The 26,741-nt window shown below is 38.7% G+C and overlaps 1 protein-coding gene across 1 annotated transcript in view; it reads left to right on the top strand.

Annotated features, from left to right (window-relative positions):
* LOC117597395 (uncharacterized) overlaps window positions 1-26,741 on the top strand; it is a 273,283-nt gene that overhangs the window by 36,765 nt on the left and 209,777 nt on the right. Inside the window, exons 14-18 of the mRNA XM_053235527.1 lie at window positions 16,815-16,991; window positions 20,446-20,622; window positions 20,895-21,071; window positions 25,215-25,391; window positions 25,692-25,868. Coding sequence (XP_053091502.1) covers window positions 16,815-16,991; window positions 20,446-20,622; window positions 20,895-21,071; window positions 25,215-25,391; window positions 25,692-25,868 — 885 coding nt within the window. The remainder of the gene's footprint in view (window positions 1-16,814; window positions 16,992-20,445; window positions 20,623-20,894; window positions 21,072-25,214; window positions 25,392-25,691; window positions 25,869-26,741) is intronic.

The following is a 26,741-nucleotide window of genomic DNA, read 5'->3' as shown; positions in this document are numbered from 1 at the left end:
CCTAGTGATCTACACTATATTACCAAAAGTATTCGGTCACCTGCCTTGACTCACATATTAACTTAAGTGCCATCCCATTCCTAACCCATAGGGTTCAATATGATGTCGGTCCACCTTTTGCAGCTATTGCAGCTTCAACTCTTCTGGGAAGGCTCTCCACAAATTTGAGGAGTGTGTTTATAGGGATTTTTGGCCATTCTTCCAAAAGCGCATTGGTGAGGTCACACACTGATGTTGGTCGAGAAGGCCTGGCTCTCAGTCTCCGCTCTAATTCATCCCAAAGGTGTTCTATCGGGTTCAGGTCAGGACTCTGTGCAGGCCAGTCAAGTTCATCCACACCAGACTCTGTCATCCATGTCTTTATGGACCTTGCTTTGTGCACTGGTGCACAGTCATGTTGGAAGAGGAAAGGGCCCACTCCAAACTGTTCCCACACGGTTGGGAGCATGGAATTGTCCAAAATGTTTTGGTATCCTGAAGCATTCAAAGTTCCTTTCACTGGAACTAAGGGGCCAAGCCCAACTCCTGAAAAACAACCCCACACCATAATTCCTCCTCCACCAAATTTCACACTCGGCACAATGCAGTCCGAAATGTACCGTTCTCCTGGCAACCTCCAAACCCAGACTCGTCCATCAGATTGCCAGATGGAAAAGCGTGATTCATCACTCCAGAGAACGCGTCTCCACTGCTATAGAGTCCAGTGGCGGCGTGCTTTACACCACTGCATCCGACGCTTTGCATTGCACTTGGTGATGTGTGGCTTGGATGCAGCTGCTCGGCCATGGAAACCCATTCCATGAAGCTCTCTGCGTACTGTACTTGGGCTAATCTGAAGGTCGCATGAAGTTTGGAGCTCTGTAGCAATTGACTGTGAAGAAAGTCGACGACCTCTTTGCACTATGCGCTTCAGCATCCGCTGACCCCTCTCCGTCAGTTTACGTGGCCTACCACTTCGTGGCTGAGTTGCTGTTGTTCCCAAACTCTTCCATTTTGTTATGATAAAGCTGACAGTTGACTGTGGAATATTTAGGAGCGAGGAAATTTCACGACTGGATTTGTTGCACAGGTGGCATCCTATGACAGTTCCACGCTGGAATTCACTGAGCTCCTGAGAGCGGCCCATTCTTTCACAAATGTTTGTAAAAACAGTCTGCATGCCTAAGTGCTTGATTTTATACACCTGTGGCCAGGCCAAGTGATTAGGACACCTGATTCTGATCATTTGGATGGGTGACCGAATACTTTTGGTAATATAGTGTATCAACTAGATCACTGTCTGACCCCACAGAGCTTGATTAGGCAACTAACTGATTGCTTAGAGTCAATGTTCCACTATACAATAATGTAACCCCCTTAAACAAAAAATAATTAGAGAGAAAAAACTAGCATCCTGGTATAATGATAATACACACCTTAAAATAGACCAGTTGAAAATTAGAATGTAAATGCTATCAAACTAAATTGGTAATATTTCAAACAGCATGGAAGGAGAGCCTGCTGAGCTATAGAATATATACAGTCAGGTCCATAAATATTGGGAACAGTGACACAGTCTTGGTAATTTTGCCTCTGTACACCACCACAGTGGATTTGAAATGAAGCAGTCAAGATGTGACTGAAGCATAGACTTTCAGCTTTAATTCAAGGGGTTTAACAAAAATATTGCATTAACCGTTTAGGAATTACAGCCATTTTTTACAGAGTTCCTCCAATTTCACAGGCTCAAACGTAATGGGACAAACTAATATAATCATAAATATTAGGATTATTTTTATTACTTGGAGGTAAATCCTTTGCAGTCAATGACTACCTGAAGTCTGGACCCCATGGACATCACCAAATGCTGAGTTTCCTCCCTTGAGATGATTTGCCAGGTCTTTACTGCAGCCATCTTCAGTTGCTGCTTGTTTGTGGGTCATTCTGCCTTCAGATTTGTCTTCAGTAAGTGAAAAGCAGCTCAGTTGGGTTGAGGTCAGGTGACTGACTCGGCCATTTAAGAACATTTAATTTCCAAGCTCTTGGGCTGCTTTCACAGTATGTTTTGGGTTGTTATCCATCTGTACTGTGAAGCGCTGTCCTATCAGTTTTGCAGCATTTGACTGAATCTGAGCAGAAAGTATAGCTCTGTACACTTCAGAATTCATCCTGCTACTTCTATCAACAGTCACATTATCAATAAACCCCAGTGACCCAGTTCCATTGGCAGCCAAACATGCCCATGCCATAACACTGCCTCCACATGTTTGACAGATGATGTGGTATGCATTGGATCATGAGCCCTTCCTTTCCTTCTCCATACTTTTCTCTTCCCATCATTCTGGTACAAGTTAATCTTGCATCAGAACTGGTCAGGCTTTTTTTAGAGGTTTTTAGCAAAATCTAATCTGGCCTTTGTGTTCTTGAGTGTTACCAGCGGTTTGCATCTTGAGGTAAACCGTCTGTATTTACATTCATGAAGGTGGCTCTTGATTGTAGACTTTGACAATGATAGGCCTACCTCCTCCAGAGTGTTCCTGACTTGGCTAGATGTTGTGAAGGGGTTGTTCTTCAATAAGAAAAGAATTCTGCAATCATCCACTTTAGTTGTTTTCTGTGGTCTCCCAGGCCTTTTGGTGTTGCTGAGCTCGCCAGTGCATTCCTTCTTTTTAAGAATGTACCAAATTGTTGATTTGGCCCTCCTAAAGTTTCTGCTATCTCTCTGATAGGTCTGTTTTGGTTTTTCAGCCTAATGATGGCCTCCTTCACTTGCATCAACACCTCTTTGGACGGCATATTGAGAGTTCCCATGAACAGCTACCAAATGCAAATTCAACACTTGGAATCAGCTCCAGACCTTTTATCTCCTTAATTTATCATGATATAAGGAGGAAACAGGCCACAGCTGGCCACGAAACTGCTTATCAGTCAATTGTCCCATTACTTTTGAGCCTGTGAAAATGGAGGAACTCTGTAAAAAATGGCTGTAATTCCTAAACGGTTAATGCAATATTTTTGTTAAACCCCTTGAATTAAAGCTGAAAGTCTACGCTTCAGTCACATCTTGACTGCTTCATTTCAAATCCACTGTGGTGGTGTACAGAGGCAAAATTACCAAAACTGTGTCACTGTCCCAATATTTATGGACCTGACTGTATAGCCAATCACAATCTCTCAACCATGTGTGTTTTAAAAAAGACTAGAACACAGAATCTCTTCTAATGAAAACTCTAGGTAATTTCATTATCTGTTTGTGTTACCCATAATGCACTGCAAGTGGAAAATGTACCAGTCATGTTTAATGTCTTCATACAAAATCGTTAGTCCTTTTAGCTAGCAGGTTATTAGCGCTATACAGGCTCCAATAAGTATGGAATAAAATATGACAGGGTGGTGTGATGAAGCGGAGTTACTGCCCTGAAGTTGATTATTTTCCGTTACAACTTTACCTCTAACTGTTACAATGTTCTGACACTGGAGACTCCTTCACTAGTGTGAACAACTTTTGAGCTAAATGTTTGATAAGTGTACTCCTGTACTAGCTACAGCGCCCCCTAGTGTCCAGTTCATGTCTGTCAATTTAGGACACAGCCACAGTGTAGTGACAGGAACCTCATCAGAAAGAGGTGTCTTTGTGATTCCATTGTGTGTGTGTGTGTGTGTGTGTGAGGAGATGTGTACTCTAGAGAAATTATGTGGGGAATGTTTGTAAAGCTCAAGTCGATTTCATGAATCAGAGAGAAGAAAAACGCGCTTGCAGGCAAGAGTAATCTCATTACGCACACACACACACACACACACACACTGTGTGTATATGGTATAAGAACATGCTGGAATGTGTAATATGTGATCAGACAGAGAATACTCGTTTCTAATTGGATGCCTCCAAAGTAGATTTAGGTTCTAAATCACTGTAATTATGTGAATTGTAACCCCAGCAACAAGCTTAAACATGTAGTTACAGATCCCTGAACAACAATCAGAAATATGAATGAAACTGATCTAAAGGTTATAGATGATTCTCAAGAGAAAATATTTTAAATAGTGACAAATTTAATTGAGTGACATATTTAATTGAATATCACAATAACAATAATAATTAAAACAAATATACAATTATTAAAACCTTTAATCAAAATAAAAAATAATAAACAAATTTTGCAAAATATCAAACCGATTTATAGACTTTTTTAAAAAATTATTTCAATCTTTAAATTCTTTTATATATATATCTTAATATCTTTAGAGCCAATGGAGGGGGCACAAACTTTATATGACTCTAATCTGACAGGGCTTTATCACTGATGTGTGTGTGTGTGTGTGTGTGTGTGTGTGTTCCGGTTTAAGTGAAAGTCAAAGTCCAAATTTCTCTGAAACGCCTCTAAATTGTTTACAAGCCTGCCTCCTGCTTTCTCATTTCCACCTGTGAACCTGTGAAGTTTTCACACTGGTACTGAATCCCAGGAGAATTGAGGAAACACCAGCATGGAGTCCTCACCACTGGCCAATATCATCACGTCCCTCTCCAGCCTCCACCAGACCCAGCATCAGGCCCTCCTCCAGCTGTGCTGAGACCAGGAGCAGCGGATCAAAGAACTGCTCGATGCACAGGCAGCGGATAGGCTGGTGCTCCAGGGCCTGGTCCAGCAGGCCGGTATCCCAGCCGCGGACCCAGCGGCTGCCATGGCCATGCCCCACGTTGCCTTCACCAAGATGGGACCGCAGGATGATCCGGAAGCCTTCCTGGAGCTGTACAAGCGCTCCACGGTGGCGTGGGGCTGGACCGAGGGTCAGTGGGCGGCCCGCCTGTTGCCGTTCCTGACTGGGGAAGCCCAACTCGTGGCCCAGCAGCTGCCAGTCGCCAATATGCTGGACTACCCGGACCTGAAATGGGCGGTTTTGCAACAGGTTGGCCATTCGCAGACCTTCCACAAGCTCAGCCGCCCATTTGCTTTCGCCCAGAAGCTCCAGGACACCTCCTGGAGGTAGCTGCTGGTTGAGGGGTGCGGTGCCGAGTATGTGATCGACCTCGTGGGAGATCGTGACATCGACATCAGCTCCATGGGGACATGGAGAGCCGGGGGAGCTCACTCCTCCCCTCTTGGTGGGGATTTCTCTCAGGGATTTCTCCTTGGAGCAGTCACACGATGCACGCCTTTGACCAAGTGAGGGTAATCGATGGTCAGCAAATATAGCTGTGCTCTCCCACTCTTATTTTTCAATTATTAAGGATAGGTTATATCAAGTGATGCAGGACACTCAATCACAAGAGGAAATGACCCAGATGTTGGTTCCGAAGAGCCATCGGGAATTATTATTCCAGGCAGCTCACCATAATCCGATTCTTTAAACATGTTTTGTAAATTTGTTCACGACGATGCATGGATAAGTGGCTAGAGTCCCCGTTATCTGCAGTGCGAGAGGTCCTGCAAGCCTCCACAGGGTTTTCCCCTTTCGAATTATCGTATGGGCGGAAGCCTCGCGGTGTGCTCGACGTCATTCGGGAAAACTGGGAGGAGGGACCTTCTAACAGTAAAAACTAAATTTAGTACGTTCTTGACCTGAGAGCAAAACTCCACACTTTAGGCCACATAACCCAGGAGAATTTGCTACAGGCGCAAGAACGTCAATCCCGAGTTTGCATCGGGAGATAAAGTGTTCGTTTTACTACCCATGTCGAGCTCTAAATTACTTGCCAAGTGGCAAGGGCCCTTTCAGGTCACATGACGGGTTGGGGATGTCGACTATGAGGTAAGGCGAACAGATAGAGGCGGGGCGCGGCAGGTGTACCACCTTAACCTATTAAACCCTGGAGGGAGGTGGTTCCCGTGGCTTTGTTGATGGTTATTCTGAAGAGGGAGGAGCTAGGCCTGGAGGTAAATCTAAAAACAGCGGCTCAATCCACCTCGGTCCCTTATGGAGACCACCTCTCTCTCCCAAATCACGGATGTGGCTAAATTGCAAGCGGAGTTTTCCGACGTGTTCTTGCCTTTCCCCCGTCGCAATGATCTCATAGAGCACCACATAGAAACAACCCGAGGAGTGGTAGTACGCAGCTGCCCCATCATCTGCCCAAACACAAAAAAAGTGACTCGGGATGAACTTAAGGCTGTGCTTGACATAGGAGTAATCGAGGAGTCCCACAGTGACTGGAGCAGCTCAGTGGTTTTGGTGCCCGAGGCCAATGGGACTGTCCATTTTTGTGTGGACTTTAGAAAAGACAACGCGGTGTCTAAGTTTGACGCATACCCAATGCCTTGCATTGACGAGCTGCTCGATTGGTTAGGGGCGGCTCACTTTTATTCAACACTGAATTTAACAAAGGGATATTGGCAGATCCCCTTGACTCCAATATCTTGCAAAAAAATGGCCTTTTCCCACTCAGTTTGGGTTACACCAATTGGTAACCCTTCCTTTTGGGTTGTTCGGGGCCCCTGCAACGTTCCAGCAACTCATGGACAGAATCCTCCGTCCACGCGCTGTTCATGCCACTGCCTATTTAAATGACATTATCTACAGTAATGATTGGCAGAACCTGAGGGCTTTTCTGAGATCGCTGAGGCAGGCGGGACTCACGGTGAACCCAGGAAAGTGTGCAATTGGGTAAGTGGAAGTATCTGGGCTTCCACTTGGGCCATGAGCAGGTGCATCCCCAAATTGATAAGACAGCAGTGATTGCGGCCTACCCGAGACCCAAGACCAAAAAGGAGGTGAAACAGTTTCTGGGGCTGGCTGGCTGCTATTGTAGTTTTGTGCCTAATTATTCGGATGTCACCAGCTTGCTGACTGATCTCACTAAAAAGGGGGCGCTAGATCTGTTCCAGTGGACAGAGCCATGCCAGCAGGCTTTCACTCAGGTAAAAGTTGGTGGCAGGCCAGATGGCTCCCCAGCCTGAGTCCGGTGTTTGGGGTATGTGGAAGCAGGGGCATGGTCGAGTGACGGTTTGTGAATGGAGGGTGGAGAAGGTGTGTGATAAGGAATGCACACCTGTGGCGAATTCTACTAATGAGTCTTCTGTGTTGCAGTGAGCTGGGGTGAGGATAAAAAGGAGAGAGAAGACTGGTCACTTGGTGCCTAATATATCTCAACCCCTTACAGGTGCTATTGTAACGAGATAAACAATATTATTCACTTCACCTGTCAGTGGTCATAATGTTACGGCTGATCAGTGTATAATCTGTAAACATTATGAATTAAAAGTCTTTTTTTTTTTTTTTTTTTTATAAAACAGTAACTGTAATTCTACCTCTGACCTGTTAACACCTAGATTGTGCTTGAAAATGAACAGAAATGTACAGAAATGAAAAATTCCCAAGCAAAGAATTCAGTGGATAAAGATGTGGAAAGACATGCACAATGAACACAACTATAGCTCATGATAAGAGATGGTGAGAGGAGAAATGAGCTATTTAAATTTTTATTTTCTGGAGTAAAATGTGTTCAATTAATTCCACTGCAAACAGTGAGCACAGGCTGCTACAGCCCTCAACTACATTCCCCCTTAAGTACAAGTACAAGCTAAAATCAGATTTTCTTTTTTAAATTTTAACATTTTATGATTGAAACATGTTTAACTTTCTAACATTTTAAACTGTGCATCTGTGTGTGTATTTTATTTGTATGTATGTGTCTAAAATTACTATATTTAGAGATAATTGTACATGTTGTGTGTATATAAGTTACCTCACATATTTACATTCACACAATATGTAGACACATAACACCACTGTACTGTAGCTATAAACTGAAAGCAGGTTGGATCATGCAAGAACATCTTCATTACTCTATATGTGTGTTTGTATGTGTGTTTTTCAGTTGGTATGATAAGGAAATGTGTGTGTGTGTGTATTCTTTGACTCAACCTCCTGACTTCCTCCTCTGTGGACTAAACAAGTTTCGGTTTAAGTGAAACGCCATTTTGTGGAATAAGGAAGCAAATCACTGGCAGGAGAAAAACACAGTAAGTATGTAAATGTAAAGCTCTAATATGTGAATGTTGTGAATGTGCACTAGATGAAGAACAGTTCAGTTGATTTGTACTGAAGTTGTAACTTCCACAGTTTACTGTAGGACCTGATTTCCCTGTAAGTGAAGCGTGTGATGATACAGGGTTAGATTTAACACCGCCATGTTGGAGTGAAGTAAATATGTGTCCTGCAGTGTTTCTCTCTCTAATGAAGCGCTGGAGCGTCAGGCGTCTCTTCCAATTGGGGAAAATCGCTAGTTCTTTTAAATGGTGTCACTGGGCTCAGTGCTTCATTTGTACATCTGCAATGTTTTTACAATCGCTAGTTCTTTGGGCTGCAAACAGCCGTCACTAAACTACGCCATGTCTTTCAGAAGACGCCTTTTATGCTCCTCCACTCGACCGGAAATACTCTCCATATCTCCATAGCGGTATTGTGTCTTTATTCTTTTTTTCCCTTTTACTGTTTGAAATGGATTTGATTTTATTTTCATGCTCCTTTCCTTGTAATTATTGTTTTTTTTATTAGTATTGTGAATTATTATCTGGCTGAACAAATAAAGTGAGTTCTTAAATTCAAATTCTCTCTCTCTGTGTGTGTGTGTGTGTGTGTGTGTGTGTGTGTGTGTGTGTGTAGGTGTGTGTAGGTTTACAGGTGTAATCATGCGAGATAATACCTCCAACATGAGTGAGTCTGTGAACCAGCGCTTAAAGAAAGATGAGAGGTGAGTGAAGGGTGTGACTCAGTGAAAAACAGAAATGTTCTCACATTCACCAACACTAAACAGATCAGACTCTGATGTGTTTCTGTGAAAAGTGACGAGTGAATAGTTTAATTCAGCAGCTTTGTCTCAAGATGTTCAAAAGCAGCTGATGATTAGTGACATTAAGCTCCTGAGCAACACGTCTAACCCCAAGTTGTCCCTGTAGCTGGATAAAGTATGAAGGTTAAAGAATCGTATCAGTGTTAATAAGGAATATCATCAGATTTTAACTACAGTTGAATTATTCAGTATTGCTGCAGAACAGTAATAATGATGCAGTGGTTGTGTGTGTTTAGTCTGATTCAGGGTGAGAGATCAGACTCACCTGAACCCAGCTGTGTGTCCATGAAGAGTGACGCGTCAATGCATCGTCCAATAGACTTTAGAGACACAGACTGTGCTACTGATCTGAGGTGAGGACAGTTTAATGTATGAGTGCAGTGTTTTATCTCTCACACTCTCATAATCAAACATCTCTCAAATATCTGTGTATTCACTGCTTTGTGTTTGTAGTTATGAATATGATTTATAGTCCTTGTTAAACCTTTAACAAGTGTTTTGTTTGTTCATAGACTGCAGAAGAATAAATCAAAAATCAGTGAGAAGAGTCATTTGGAGGCCATATTCAAGGTGTGTGTGTGTAACTTTTCCTAATCCCAGCATTTTAATTAATATCTCTATCTGTCTGCTGCCAGAGATTTGAGTAATCATTACACCTATTCCACTCTCACTGCAATGTGACAGAACAAAATACTGAGCAACACTAAGAGAGAACACGAGTGTAATGTGTTTTCCTCATTGCTTTCAAACACATAGAAATGCTCCATGACTCTCCTTCATTATTTTGCTCGTCTGTGCCCTCAGCTGAAACCAGTTTGTCTGGATGCCACCTATTGAATAGGCCTGGAATACACGATTTTAAAATCCCCAAAGCTGTATTTAGTGCAAAACCTTTTATTTATTACATCTGCTTGTAGAAGTTTTATGATTAATTATAGAAAAATGTAGTTTTATATTTTCAGTAAAATAAAGTTTTCAGTAACGAACACATACTCATGTGACATTATAGTGTTTTTGTATTTTTTTCTTTCTGTTTCAAATCAGGATCTGGAGCACAAAGTCATCACTCTGTTAAAGAATGAGCTGAAGAGATTTAAGAAGCTCCTGAGTCCAGATTACCCAGCATGCTCTGAGAGGGAGGTGGAGGGTGAGGAGGATCAGAGCAGTGTCAGAGAGGGAGCGCTGAAGATCACACTGCACGTCCTGAAGAACATGAACCACACAGATCTCGCTAACACACTGCAGAACAGTAAGAGCTCATGGGATTATAACATCACTTTAACTTTAGAGGAAGGAAACTGCTCTAAATTTATTAAACACATCATAATGATGTGCTTTTATCAACAGAATATAATAACAGATCAGTACTGACATTACATATGCTATACAGATATGAAAATATCAATAGTCAACAGAGATGATCATAGAGTTTACATTTTATTCTTCTTTTCAATAGAACTCGTGTACAAGCAGAAACTCAAATCCAAACTGAGAGAGAAATGTAAAAGAATTAATGAAGGAATCTCACAGCATGGAAGCTCAGCACTTCTGAATGAGATCTACACAGATCTCTACATCACAGAGGGTTGGAGTGGAGACGTCAATAATGAACATGAGATGAGACAGATTGAGACGGCGTCCAGGAGACCAGCAACACAGGAGACACCCATCAAATGTAATGAGCTCTTTAAAGACAAGTCCATCAGAAGTGTGCTGACTAAAGGAGTTGCTGGAATTGGAAAAACAGTCTCTGTGCAGAAGTTCATTCTGGACTGGGCTGAAGGAAAAGCAAATCAGGACATCACCTTCATGTTTCCACTTCCCTTTAGGGAGCTGAATTTGATGAAGCAGAAAAATCTCAGTCTGATGAATCTTCTTCATCACTTTTTCCCAGAAATAAATAAATTACAATTAATAGACTGTAATGTTCACAAAGTGATATTCATCTTTGATGGTCTGGATGAGTGTCGACTTCCTCTAAATTTCCAGAAAAATAAGAGATTGTGTGATGTGACAGAGTCAGCCTCAGTGGATGTGCTGCTGACAAACCTCATCAAGGGGAATCTGCTTCCCTCTGCTCTCCTCTGGATAACCTCTCGACCAGGAGCAGCCAATCTGATCCCTCCTGAGTGTGTAGACCAGGTAACAGAGGTACGAGGCTTCAGTGATCCTCAGAAAGAGGAGTACTTCAGGAAGAGGATCAGAGATCAGAGCCTGGCCAATAAAATCATCACACACATGAAGTCTTCAAGAAGCCTCTACATCATGTGCCACATCCCGGTCTTCTGCTGGATCTCAGCCACTGTTCTAGAGAGAATGTTGGGTGAAGCAGAGAGTGGAGAGATCCCCAAGACTCTGACTCAAATGTTCACACACTTCCTGATCTTTCAGATCAAACACAAGGACCAAAAGTACCATCAGAAATGTGACCCTGATCCTCAGAAGACCAGAGAGAGTATCCTGGCACTGGGAAAACTGGCTTTCCAACAGCTGGAGAAAGGAAACCTGATCTTCTATGAGGAAGACCTGAGAGAGTGTGGCATTGATGTCAGAGAAGTGTCAGTGTACTCAGGAGTGTGTACCCAAATCTTCAGAGAGGAGTTTGGGCTTCACCTGGGGAAGGTGTTCAGCTTTGTACATCTGAGTGTTCAGGAGTTTCTGGCTGCTTTATACGCATTTCTCTCCTTCATTAACAAAAAGAATGCAACACTTCCAACCTGGTTTGGTCTTTTATCCAAATCAAACATGTCTGATTTCCTGAGAAGTGCAGTGGACAAGGCCTTACAGAGTGAGAATGGACACCTGGACCTTTTCCTCCGCTTCCTTCTGGGTCTCTCACTGGAGTCCAATCAGACTCTCTTACGAGACCTAATGCCCCAGACAGGAAGCAGCTCTCACAGCAAACAGAAAACAGTCAAGTTCATCAAGGAGAAGATCAGGAAGAATCCATCTCCAGAGAAATCCATCAATCTGTTCCACTGTCTGAATGAACTGAATGATCATTCTCTAGTGCAGGAAGTACAGCATTACCTGAACAGAGGAGATGACAATCTTCTCAGTGGAGTCAGACTCTCTCCTGCTCAGTGGTCAGCTCTGGCGTTTGTGTTGCTGAACTCAGACGAGAATCTGGATGAGTTTGATTTGGAGAAATATGACAGATCAGAGAAATGTCTTCTGAGGCTGCTGCCCGTGGTCAAAGCATCCAGAAAAGCTGAGTAAGTAATTTTAAAATTATTTCATAAATCTATTACTAACTACCTAAATGTAGTATTTATTATTTTAAATTAGCACTAATGATGCTGCACTGATGAGGATAATGCTTATCATTAATTACTCTAATCAGTTCACTGTTATTCTGTATGTAAGGAGAATGAGGGAGCTTATTGAAGAGAGCATCATTAAATAAATAGCTATTTTTCTCTTTGGTTAAGTGCTTTTTTCTGCTTAACTTTGTACATTTAAATATCAAATTTAATTACTGAGGGAAAATAAGATTGTTTTAACTTTATTCAGCACTCAATGGCATATTCACTTAAAAACACAAAACAATCAAAATAAGGTATAAAATGTGCATAAAATATACAGATCTAAGATATATCATAACAGTAAAAAAGAGAAAAATATTAATTTCTTGGGAAAAACATGACAGAAAAGTCAGATTTCAACCCATTAAACAAACGTTGGCTTGAAATGTGATAATACATAATTAGTACATATATACAGTTAATTTAATTGATAAAAACACAAATATTCCTACACTGTTTTAACTGCAGGTCTGGACTGCACAATATAGCATGAATATTGTATTTTATAGTGAAAAACTCAATCCTAGAAAATCTGCAGACCCAGATGGTTTAGATGCTTACTTCTTAAACCTCCTGCTGCTAAAAGGTGGAGAACCCTGTCATCTTAATAACTATAGGCCTACACCCAAATGATCAGCTCTTGCCCAAACACTAGAACTTTTAATAAGCGAACAATTAAAGGAACATTTATAGAGTGAATACATGACTACATGAATACCAGTCTGCTTTTAGAAAACGCCATAGCACAACTACTGCTGCTGTGAAAGTAGTTAATGATATTGTCACGGCCTTAGACAAGAAACAACACTGTGTTTGACTTTTCATTGATATGTGGAAGGTGTTTGATAGCGTTGACCGTTCTATTCTGCTGCAGGGGTTGACTGACTCAGGGCTGTCCAGTCGAGCTGTTACTTGGTTTTCACATTATTTGTTGGATAGGACTCTGTGTTCAGGCTGATGGTTTGTTTTCTAATGTGTTGTCTGTCCATAAAGGGGTGCAACAGTGGGACCACTTTTATTCTTTATTTATATAAATCATTTAGGAAGAAAAGTTGATTATGCAAATATGAACTTTTATGCTGATGATATGATGTTATTTATTGCTGTGCTCCTGTTTTTGCTGAAGTGATAAATAAACTTCAGAAAGCTTTTAAGGAAATAGAATCCCAATTCAAATCATTAAAATTATTTCTAAATGCAGATAAAACTAAAATGATGGTCTTTACAATGACACATGCATCTCTCTAATTTAACACACTCCATTCTTAATGGGAAGAAAATTCATTCAAACCCCATCCCTTTTTACATTTCCATGTTTTTACCAGTGTTGCCAACTTAGCGACTTTGTCGCTAGATTTAGCCACTTTTCAGACCCCTTTAGCGACTTTTTTCCCAAAAAAGCGACTAGTGACAAATCTAGCGACCTTTTGGACGAACCTTAGCAACTTTCCAAATGTCACCAGTACTGTCCTGCGCGAGCACGAGGTCTTGCTTCCCTGCTGCAGTCACACCCCTCTGTGCGTCTGCTCTGTTCAGTGAGTGGCTGAGAGACGAGCAGCGCATTCCGTTGACCGCACAGCAGCTGACATAGATGTGAATGAACTGCGCATGTGCACGCTGTGTTGCCACAGACCAATCACTTACCAGCTTCTCCTTTGTATTAAATTTGAAAGATTATTGTGACCGTTTATTCTTGTCATGCGCTTATATTACTCACTACCACAGGGCTTTAGTTCATTCCAGTTTTTAATCTCACTGAATTCAGATAGTTTATCTACAGACTCTACACTGTACTTATTCCAACACAACAGTAAACTTCATTAAACTCATATACACATATAAAAAACATATACACATAATACAAATATAAAAAGTGCATACACAATACAAATATAAATACATACACACACAGCTAGAACATTACACACATTCAAATAGTAACATATATTTGAGTCCAAGGCAGCACAGCTGAACCTCTCTCCCGAGGAGGAGGACTGTGTGCGAAGAAGATGTGTGAACTACACCATCTCCTTAGCAAATGAATTGAGAGCAAGGCTCCCAGATAATATGGAGATACTGCAGCACATGTCTTTGTTCAATGTGGGGGAGACACTAAACCACAACAAGAGCCTTACAGACATGGCAAAACTTGCAGACCTGTTAGGATATTGCCCCGCCACAACTGATAAAACTATTAATCAGTGGAGGTCTATTCACCTTCAGAAATGGGAGGAAACAACAAACACTTTGGCATTCTGGGCTGAAGTTAAGAAGTATAGAGCTTCAGCAGGCATAAACCCATATGAAGACTTGGCTTCTGTTGCAGTTTCTGTCCTCTCCCTCCCACACTCAAATGCTGAGGTAGAGAGGCTGTTCAGTCAAATGGGTGTCATTACAAACAAACTCAGGAACCGCATGTCCCTGCAGACCCTCAGCTCTATTCTGTATATTAGATATGGTTTGAGGTTGGCTGGAGATGCATGTTATGAGCACAAACTGCCTGATAAAGTGCTGCAGCTCTTTGGCACTTCAGCTGCCTATTCATTTAAGTCCTGTCCAGGTTCTAGCTCATCCTCTGCATCCAATATCACCCCACAGGAGGAGAGCACTGAGGGTATGGATCTTGTGGATGATGACCAATTCTGTCTCAGCATTCTCATGGAGTGATCTGGAATCAGAATCACAAAAGTTGTTAAATAGTGTTTTTCTTTCACATACAATGAATTTGCTTTGGTTTTGTGAGGCAGGCTGACTTAAAAAAAAAAAAAAAATTTAAATCTTTTTCATTTCCTATGTATGTAATGTTCATTATCTCCGTTCAGTTAAATTATCATATTATAATAATAGAGTATTTGAGCATAGATTGACTCCATTTTATGACAATTTCAATCTGTTGATTAAAATGCAGTTTTTTAGTATTCACATTTTTTGTAAATATGCACATAGTTCGTTTGTAAATGTGCACAGTATTTTATTATAATTATTATTATTATTATTATTATTTTGTAAATATGCACATAGTTCGTTTGTTAATATGCAAATAATTGAACCAAAGGTTTCTCCTCTAGGGGCAGATGATCACTAACGTCCCTGACTGAAACTGAATATCATTGTTGTGACTTGTAGCCTACACTGTGAGAGAACAAGCAAAATATTGTGTGGCAGAACACATTCTCTATGAGTTCTCATTGTCCACGTAAACAGAACTGATAATATCACAGCACATATGCTGTCTTTAACTTACATGTCGAGTGGTTTTTGTCCAACGACGTCGTGGTTCACCGGAATTTTATCAGTGCTGTGGAAGTAACTTCTGGTTAACATGTAGTAAGTTCTGTTTCGGTGACTGACAGAAAATATGAAATTGAGAACAGCTTTACTGGACATTCGGCTATATATTTATATTAAATTAGTGAGCACGGATTAGGGGAGAAAACAGTTATGAAGTGCCGACATTACGCAGCGGCAGAGTGCAGATACGACGTGATGACGTCATTAATACGCTAATGACGCATGACGACATTTAGCGACATTTAGCTACTTTCCATTGAAAATAGTTGGCAACGCTGGTTTTTACATTTCCATGTTTTTACATTGACTTTGTGCTGCTCTGTGTGACATTACATCCTGTTGATGTTTACACACTGCACTGATTTTATGCCTCGATTTTGTGAGTGAACCAGAATCATGAAAATCTGGCTTTAATCTGAGGTTTGTGGTTGTCAGAGGCATCTTGAAGACCAGTTATGTTAAGCTTGGTTGTTCGTCACAACCTTGCGATCACTTTATACAGCCGACAAAATCTACTAGACATTAAACTTCCATCTGCTACCATCAGAGACACTCCGGTCCTCGGACTCAAGTGAGCGGCCAGTCCGACAGGAAGTGCCCGTCGCCGGCGTCGCGAACGTAAACAAAGCCGGGGTAAGCGGGGCGGCCTGCGGGCTAAAGCTAAAGCTCAACCCGCATCGTCCAACGCTACCGAGCATCTTCCCTGCCACTGTACGGTCTCTGGCTAATAAGATCGAGGAAATACGGCTATTTCCATGATTCCCAGCGAGTCGCCGTGTCACATGACAACCAAACACCGATCCCTTTACGAAAACACAACCAAAGAGAAAACTCACACAGAGACAAAAGTTCCAGACATAAAGCTAAACAGGTTCACAACGTAACTGTTGTTACAAAATGCTTCCCAAATGCTTATAAATCTCATACTGTGGACATGTCACTGACAAAACGGCTTATATTAGTCACAAGAAAAAACTGAAATAGTGATGAATAATGATGATGAATAGTGAATAACAGAATAATGGACTGCCATCTTTATCTTTTCTATAGAAGTCTACATACACACACATGCCAGTGTAGCATATAGGATTTATTGTTTATTTGTCTCTGTATGCCACAGTTTTAAACTTGGACTCCAACAATTCACATGTGGTTAAAGTGCACATTCTCAGAGTTTAATCAGTGGTATTTTTATACATTTATGGTTTACCATGTAGAAATTACAGCACTTTCTATACATTTCCCTCCATTTCCATAATGTTTGGGACGTAGGGCTTCACAGGTGTTTGTGATTACTCAGGTGTGTTTAATTATTTCATTAGTGCAGGTACAAGAGAGCTTTTAGGATGTATTAAAAAGTGCTTAATTTCTAAAAGGTTAAACATTATATTTGTGTATGTTTGTGTTTGAGATGTCAGTGTTCTGATATATCATCATTTCTCTCCCAGGCTGCGTGACTGTAATCTCACAGGGGAAAGCTGTAGAGCTCTGTCCTCAGTTCTCAGCTCAAACTCCTCCAGTCTGAGAGAACTGGACCTGAGTTACAATATTAACCTGCAGGATTCAGGAGTGAAGCTGCTCTCTGCTGGACTGGAGAATCCACACTGTACACTGGAGACACTGAGGTCAGGGGCCGTATGTATAAAACTTCTCAGAAATGCTCTTAAGAATAGATTTAAGCTTTGAATTAAGCATAAAAAAATTCTTAGTAAAAAGTAGGACTTGCTTTTTATAAAGAAGCTAAAAGCAACTTTCAGCAAAGTCTAAGACTGACTCTTAAGTGCTGACTGAGGTGGCATTTAATTACTTCCTTACTTCCTTCCTTTATTGTCCACAAATGGAAATTTGTCTTTGGCTTCACAACACATTATAACAAGACCAATACAATAAAAGACACTTACATAACAACTCTAAAAGGTAAGATAGAATAAAATACCATACAATACAATTGACTCAACATTTCCCTTTAGCATACACATATATACATTCCCACATGTACATATATCTGCATACATATTAATATTCATGTCTCAGCATTTAAAATTCTAGCTGCAGTTGGCACAAATGACATCTGATACACATTTTTACTTGCCCGAGGTTGTCTAAAGCATCGTCCTGATGGCAACAACTGAAACTGACAGTGCAAAGGGTGTAGTGAATCCTCTCTAATAACTACAGCTTTTTGTTTAACTTTAGCTGTATAAATATCATTTAATAGTTTCTGAGTCTTTCCTACAATCGCACTAGCTATATTAACCACCCTGAACAATTTTTGCTTTGCTTTAGCACTCACATTTCCATACCACATAACCATATTGAAAGACATAATACCCTCCACAAGACTCTTATAAACCATCTCTAAAATATGCTCGCTCACACCAAAATGTTTCAGCCTTCTTATAAGATGCAACCTGTGCATTGACGTTTTAAAAATATAGTCAACATTTTCATCAAAAGTCAGGTGATTATCTATAAATGTTCCCAAATATTTAAAACTAGTAACCATTTCCACTCGGTGTCCATTGAGTATCAAAGGTTGTAATTGTTCAGGAACTTCACTTTTATTTCTACTAATCACTAACTCCTTAGTTTTATTCACATTTATCTCATGTGCACTCAATTGACGCCAGTTTTGGAGGGAATTTATATAACTATGATACATTTCATCTCTTCCAGTTCCACCTTTATACAAAAGGCCAACAAGTGCCATATCATCTGCATATTTCAGTAAACTAAAATGTGGATCTTGAACTTTAAATTCGTTTGTGTACAATGAGAGTAATAAGGGTGATAATATTGTTCCCTGTGGTTCTCCTGTATTTAAAATAATTGTCTTTGACACTCTACCATTAGCGAGCACTCTTTGTGGACGATTCACAAGAAAATCTCTAATCCACCAGATAAGACCACCATTCACTCCTAAATCAAGTAATCTCTGTAAAAGAACATGGATCTTAATTGAATTAAAAGCTGAGCTAAAATCTATAAATAGAATTCGAACATAATTTGTAGTCTGCTGAATCTGTTCAGCCACTAGATTACATAGAGTTAAAGCAGCATCGTCCGTACCCCTAGCCTTTTTATATGCAGATTGGAGGGAGTCCAAGTCTTTAACGACATGAGCCTGAATATGTCTTATTAACGCTCTTTCCATACATTTACCCAGGATGGACGTGAGAGCTATTGGTCTAAAATCATTTAATTGAGTGGCATTAGATGTTTTAGGTACAGGGATAATGTTCGATACTTTCCATGAACTAGGGACTACCCTATTATTCAACAAGAGTTGAAACAACTGAGTGAAGACACCAGTCAATTGAAAAGCACAGTCCTTTAACACTCGACCTTTCAGTCCATCTGGGCCTGGTGCTTTATTTGGCTTGATAAGAGCAAGACTAGCTGCAATTTCCTACTCCTGAAAAACAATAGGCTCCTATGTAGGAATATTAAGACATACTCTATCACACTCAATATTACACTCTCCATGATCAAACCTACCAAAGAAGACATTCAGCTCCTCTACGAAAGACACACTTTGTGAGGAATACCTTGGTTTTCTCATCTCTCTTCCCATTATAGTGTTAAGTCCTTCCCAAGCCTGCTTTACATTACCCATATATAACTTACTGTCAATCTTATTCTTATATTCCAACTTAGCTTTCTTAATTTGTCCCATAAGTTCCTTTCTTTTTACTCTAACTAGCTCATAATGACCCTTTAAAAAGGCAACTTTTTTCTCTTTAAGACACGTTTTAAAATCTTTGGTAAGCCACGACCTGTTATTTGGATATACTCGAATTGTTTTTGTTTTAACACAATTGTTTTCACAAAAACACATATAAGACGTAACAGTGTCAGTAATTTCATGTACATTATCGCATGCATCAAAGAACAGTTGCCAATCAGTTCCATCAAAACAGTCTCTAAGTTCCTCTTTACTCTGATCCGTCCACAGTTGTATCTCTTTAATCACCGGTTTTTCGCGTTTAAGCTTGGCTCGATATTTGGGTAACAGATGTAGAGTATTATGCTTTATAATACTACACTATTATAGTATAATAGTATAGAATTATGATGTGACTTCCCCAAAGGGGGGCGGCATACAGCCTTATAGCCATCTGTTATATTACCGAGACATTGTTGTGAAATAAGTCCTACAATGATGTCACCCAAAATGGCCACCTTCGACCTCTGAATCAGCCAATAGTGAGCCTGCGAGGGGAAAGTCACAGCAGCATGACACCATTCAGTAATGATTAAGAAACAATTATTTTAATATTTAAATTTATTTTCAAAATTTCCAAAAATATCACGAATAAATACATGCATTTATTTTACACAGTTTTGCTCAGTTTTAATAACGAGTTTCGACACATGACAAATGTGATGCTATTTAAGTAATTAATCTGATGAATCACATCATTCTAAATTGCACTCACAGCTTTATATAAAGGAAAGACCAAAGTTGCTTATCTTAAAAAAATGGATTCAGGAGGAAAACCTTGATGATCAAGCCTGTATCGTTTTATCAACTCGCTGTCGTCATATAATTCCAACACGTTCTTTCTTTGTTGGAAAGTGCGAGGTCTCCGCCTCTCTGCTGCCATGTTGTTCCTCCTAACTAGGAGCACTCTTAAATAATTTAGGAGCTGAGACCTAGTCTTAACACTTAGGAACCTTTATGAATCACACTTACTCTTAAGTCTAGGAATAAGACTAAAATGATGTCACTCTTAGAATTTTGAGAAACTTAAGACTAAAATTTTACTCTGAGTGGCTTTATACATATGGCCACAGATCATCACTTTCACACTGTGGATACAGATTTAACACACACACAAAGAGGGACAGAAAATATTAACACAGATTCTTGTAGTTTTGATCTTATGGGGACAAAATTTAGTGTGAAACGTTTAGATACAGATCTAAAAGACCCCCATCCCACACACACACACACACACACACACACACACACACACACAGTACACGCAAAACCTTCAAAGTAAAAGGATAAATTATATTTGTGTATGTTTGTGTTTGAGATGTCAGTGTTCTGATATATCATCATTTCTCTCCCAGGCTGCGTGACTGTAATCTCACAGGGGAAAGCTGTAGAGCTCTGTCCTCAGTTCTCAGCTCAAACTCCTCCAGTCTGAGAGAACTGGACCTGAGTCACAATAATAACCTGCAGGATTCAGGAGTGAAGCTGCTCTCTGCTGGACTGGAGAATCCACACTGTACACTGGAGACACTGAGGTCAGATCATCACTTTCACACTGTGGATCCTGCATTTGTGTCATATGGCTGTTTTAGATTAATAAAATGTTGTCTGTCCTGGAGCACAATTTTAATAGAGCAGCAATAACTGCGATAGTTTTCCAGATTCAAAAATAACAAACAGTGAAATAGACGTGTAACAATCTGGATTTACTTCTGGCTTTCATACACACACTTCATGGGCTGCGAAGCATTGTGTGTGTGTGTGTGTGTGTGTGTGTGTTGATCTATAAATGTTGATCTCTCTACAGGCTGGAATGCTGCAGTATTACAGGTGAAGGTTGTGCTGCTCTGGTTTCAGCTCTGAAGTCAAACACCTCATCACACCTGAGAGAACTGAATCTGAACCGCAATAAACCAGGAGAATCAGGAGTGAAGCTGCTCTCTGATCTACTGAAGGATCCACACTGTAAACTGGAGACACTACAGTGAGTTACTGACTGAAACACACACACACACACACACACACACACAGTAACAGTGATTTGGTGATTTAACGTCTCCTTATACACTTCACTGTATACACTGACCGATCATCACAAGCTGTGAGTAGTGACTGTAGGAATACTCCAGTTGAGGTTGTTCAGGCAGCTGATGACGGCGCCCCCTGGTGGCTTTATCAGGCAACAGTGTGTTTCTCCCAGAAACAATGATCCAGCCCCCCAATTTTTACATCATTTGTGGTATTTATGCTTTTGTATTTTGTATACCTGAATCTGTCTTTTTCAATTAAATTCAATTCAAAAGCTTTATTGTAGATCCCAAATAGGGTATAAAATTGTCTTTAGACAAAAGGTTCAACACACAAACAATACAAATAATCATCACAACAACACTTTACTTTACATACATCACTTCACAACTATAATAATACATAAAAAATTCATTTTAAGATCCTATTTAAAACACCAATCGCAGTTGGGATAAAGGTCTTCTTATACTTGGCCCTTTTCACTAAAGGCACTTTATACCGTCTGCCAGAGGGAAGTAACTGGAAAGAACTATACAGGGGATGAGACGAGTCTCCCACAGTAACAGAGGCTTTCCTTTTTAATGCCACAGTAAAGAGATCAGGGAGAGGTGTTTGTCTCTCACCAATTATTTTACTCACCACATTTATAATCCTTAAAAGTTTGTTTTTGCTTTTAACAGAAAGAGAGTTAAACCAGGATACAATATTAAAAGTAAGAACAGATTTGATAAGTGATTTATATACAGCCATCAAAACGTCCTTTTCAGTGTTAAAACTCCTCAGTTTTCTCAATAAGCCTAAACGTTGATAAGCCTTTTTAAAAACATTGTCTGAATGCCTATCAAATGAAAATTGGGAGTTAATCTCTGTACCTAAAAATTTAAAAGATCCCACCTGTTCAACTTCCTCTCCATTAACTAACACAGGTTCACAAAGTGCTCGTACATTGTTCGCGCCACAACACATTTCTTTAGTTTTACTAACATTAAGCTGCAAAGAACTCTCCTCTGTCCAAACTGTGATAAAATTAACAAAATTGAGGTAAGTATCTAATGACTGAATATCCTTTACACATCCCACCAGTGCCATATCATCTGCATATTTTATAAGCGTCAATTTATCGTTATCACAGGTCACTTCGTTTGTATAAATAGAAAATAGAATTGGTGATAAAACACACCCCTGTGGAAGGCCAGTGTTTAAAACCACATTCTCTGACGTTTTGCCATTTACCAGTACATGCTGTGGACGATCCCGTAAAAAACTGTTAATCCATAAGATAAGGGTTTGGTGCACCTGCAACTCCTCCAGCTGCCTCAAAAGAATGTTTATGTTCACAGTATTAAAAGCAGAAGAAAAATCCATAAATAAAATCCTAACACAACAATCTGCTGCATCCAAGTATTTTCCAACCTTATCCATCAGAGTGAGGGTGGCATCTTCAACTAACTGTACTGAATATTTATATTTATATTTATTAGCTAGCTAACTGTACTGAATGTTTATATTTATTAGCTAGCTAACTGTACTGAATATTTATATTTATTAGCTAGCTAACTGTACTGAATATTTATATTTATTAGCTAGCTAACTGTACTGAATATTTATATTTATTAGCTAGCTAACTGTACTGAATATTTATATTTATATTTATTAGCTAGCTAACTGCACTGAATATATATATTTATATTTATTAGCTAGCTAACTGTACTGAATATTTATATTTATTAGCTAGCTAACTGTACTGAATATTGATATTTATATTTATTAGCTAGCTAACTGTACTGAATATTTATATTTATTAGCTAGCTAACTGTACTGAATATTTATATTTATTAGCTAGCTAACTGTACTGAATATTTATATTTATATTTATTAGCTAGCTAACTGTACTGAATATTTATATTTATATTTATTAGCTAGCTAACTGCACTGAATATTTATATTTATATTTATTAGCTAGCTAACTGTACTGAATATTTATATTTATTAGCTAGCTAACTGTACTGAATATTTATATTTATTAGCTAGCTAACTGTACTGAACATTTATATTTATATTTATTAGCTAGCTAACTGTACTGAATATTTATATTTATTAGCTAGCTAACTGTACTGAATATTTATATTTATATTTATTAGCTAGCTAACTGTACTGAATATTTATATTTATATTTATTAGCTAGCTAACTGTACTGAATATTTATATTTATTAGCTAGCTAACTGTACTGAATATTTATATTTATATTTATTAGCTAGCTAACTGTACTGAACATTTATATTTATATTTATTAGCTAGCTAACTGTACTGAATATTTATATTTATTAGCTAGCTAACTGTACTGAATATATATATTTATATTTATTAGCTAGCTAACTGTACTGAATATTTATATTTATATTTATTAGCTAGCTAACTGTACTGAACATTTATATTTATATTTATTAGCTAGCTAACTGTACTGAATATTTATATTTATTAGCTAGCTAACTGTACTGAATATTTATATTTATTAGCTAGCTAACTGTACTGAATATTTATATTTATATTTATTAGCTAGCTAACTGTACTGAATATTTATATTTATTAGCTAGCTAACTGCACTGAATATTTATATTTATTAGCTAGCTAACTGTACTGAACATTTATATTTATATTTATTAGCTAGCTAACTGTACTGAACATTTATATTTATATTTATTAGCTAGCTAACTGTACTGAACATTTATATTTATATTTATTAGCTAGCTAACTGTACTGAACATTTATATTTATATTTATTAGCTAGCTAACTGTACTGAACATTTATATTTATATTTATTAGCTAGCTAACTGTACTGAATATTTATATTTATATTTATTAGCTAGCTAACTGTACTGAATATTTATATTTATTAGCTAGCTAACTGTACTGAATATTTATATTTATATTTATTAGCTAGCTAACTGTACTGAATATTTATATTTATATTTATTAGCTAGCTAACTGTACTGAATATATATATATTTATATTTATTAGCTAGCTAACTGTACTGAATATTTATATTTATATTTATTAGCTAGCTAACTGTACTGAATATTTATATTTATATTTATTAGCTAGCTAACTGAACTGAATATTTATATTTATAAGCTAGCTAACTGTACTGAATATTTATATTTTCCTTCTGAAACAGCGAATATAGCAAATGTTACAGATTGAACAATCGAATATGTCTGTATGTTTCCTGCTCAAAAGCAAATACTTGTATATACAGTATAACTCATTTAGAATAAGAAGTGTGATCAGGACACGTATCTGAAGTTTTATTTTATTTTTATGGAATGAAGCTGGTAGTCTAGGGTAAAATGAATGCAAATTAATGCCACCTTCATTTTAATATGACTTTTGATTTTGACCTTTTTGATATTTTGACTCCTGGAACATTTTTTGTAAGGCCTGTTGTTCTAAAACATAATAATAATAATCTTTGTTTCTTTAGAAGTATTGTTTCCTGTGGAAAAATGAAGGTCAGTTTGATAAGTCTATTATTTTAGTAATTGAATCTGCGTTACAAAATAAGGGGTCGTTTATTTATGTTCTGAAAAATGGCTGTTCAGTGGTGTAGATATATGCACTTTGATTTGCACTACATAATTTATAGAGTTGTTTGTTCTCATCGTTCTGAGTGTATTTTTGCAAATACTTTTTTGGAGACCTGTTTTATCTACTTTCATATTAGAGATTTCTTTCTCTTTTCATGTCTCTATCTATAATTTCTTTTAATACAAGAGGGTTAAGAAACCTTACAAAAAGGAAAGCAATTTTTTTCTATCTTAAACGGTTTAAAACGGACTTTTGTTTCTTGCAAGAACGTCATTCCACCAAAGATGATTGTAGCTTTTGGAGATCTCAGTGGGGGTTAGATTTATGGACGGCTCATGGAACAAGTCATTCCGCTGGCGTTTGCATCCTTAAACATCAGTGTGTGTGTGTGTGTGGAAGAGAGAGAGAGACAGTACACGCAAAACCTTCTAAGTAAAAGGATAAACATTATATTTGTGTATGTTTGTGTTTGAGATGTCAGTGTTCTGATATATCATCATTTCTCTCCCAGGCTGCGTGGCTGTAATCTCACAGGGGAAAGCTGTAGAGCTCTGTCCTCAGTTCTCAGCTCAAACTCCTCCAGTCTGAGAGAACTGGACCTGAGTTACAATAATAACCTGCAGGATTCAGGAGTGAAGCTGCTCTCTGCTGGACTGGAGAATCCACACTGTACACTGGAGACACTGAGGTCAGATCATCACTTTCACACTGTGGATCCTGCTTTTGTGTCATATGGCTGTTTTAGATTAATAAAATGTTGTCTGTCCTGGAGCACAATTTTAATAGAGCAGCAATAACTGCGATAGTTTTCCAGATTCAATAATAACAAACAGTGAAATAGACGTGTAACAATCTGGATTTACTTCTGGCTTTCATACACACACTTCATGGGCTGTGAAGCATTGTGTGTGTGTGTGTGTGTGTGTGTGTGTGTGTGTGTGTGTGTGTGTGTGTGTGTGTTGATCTATAAATGTTGATCTCTCTACAGGCTGGAATACTGCAGTATTACAGGTGAAGGTTGTGCTGCTCTGGTTTCAGCTCTGAAGTCAAACACCTCATCACACCTGAGAGAACTGAATCTGAACTACAATAAACCAGGAGAATCAGGAGTGAAGCTGCTCTCTGATCTACTGAAGGATCCACACTGTAAACTGGAGACACTACAGTGAGTTACTGACTGAAACACACACACACACACACACACACACAGTGTTTACACTGATTTTTCTTGTGAGGAATCTGATGACTGATTCTGATAAACATTTGATCAAATCTGATCGTTCTGCTCTTTTCTCTTTCTTTACAGATTTTATCCGCTTTAATTCTGATCTGATCTGATCTGAGTCTCACACACAGAGGATGATGAGGAGAAACTCTTACAGTACAAAGTGTTTGAAAAACATGATCATTTAGTGATAATCAGATGGTGTACAACATGTCAGCACTTCTGCTTCTCTAGTTGCTTGTAAAAATGCACCAGCTGAGATAAATAAACTTTAACTGTACAGTAATGAATCTTTTCTTATTAACAGCAAAACAGAAACTGTTAATGCACTTATAATGACATTTAATAGTTTTGTATATACAGTATGTTCATGGTTTTTCCATTTACATGTAGCAGAAAAAAACTTTTTTGTTTAAATCACATTATAAATATCTTATAGTATCAGATCAATGCAGTAATTTGGTCATTGCTCAAAGTTATACACTGTTTATACACTGAGTTAAAGTCATTTGTTTCCTACTGACGTTGTTAGAAAATTAAGATTAGAAAAGTTTAATTTAGTTGACTCTGTACATAATTATGTTTTAAATTTATTAAATGAAGTGTTTATATATATTTATTTGTTTTTATTTTTTTGGTGTGTGTGTGTGTGTGTGTGTGTTTGCACCTGAGTCTGTATCCATGCTGTAATATAGTGCTGTGTTTGACTTAACTTGAATGGTGAGTGTCATTTTGGCCTGGAAAAAACATGCACACCTCCATGTTCATCTTTTGTTAGCAATAAGCTAGCCAGCTAACTCTGATGAGTGATGT

The sequence above is a fragment of the Pangasianodon hypophthalmus genome, chromosome 1 (assembly GCF_027358585.1).
Source record: "Pangasianodon hypophthalmus isolate fPanHyp1 chromosome 1, fPanHyp1.pri, whole genome shotgun sequence".
NCBI classification, from domain to species: Eukaryota; Metazoa; Chordata; class Actinopteri; order Siluriformes; family Pangasiidae; genus Pangasianodon; species Pangasianodon hypophthalmus.
The sequence above is the reverse complement of the archived record's forward strand: the minus strand, read 5'-3'. Positions and strand labels throughout refer to the sequence as shown.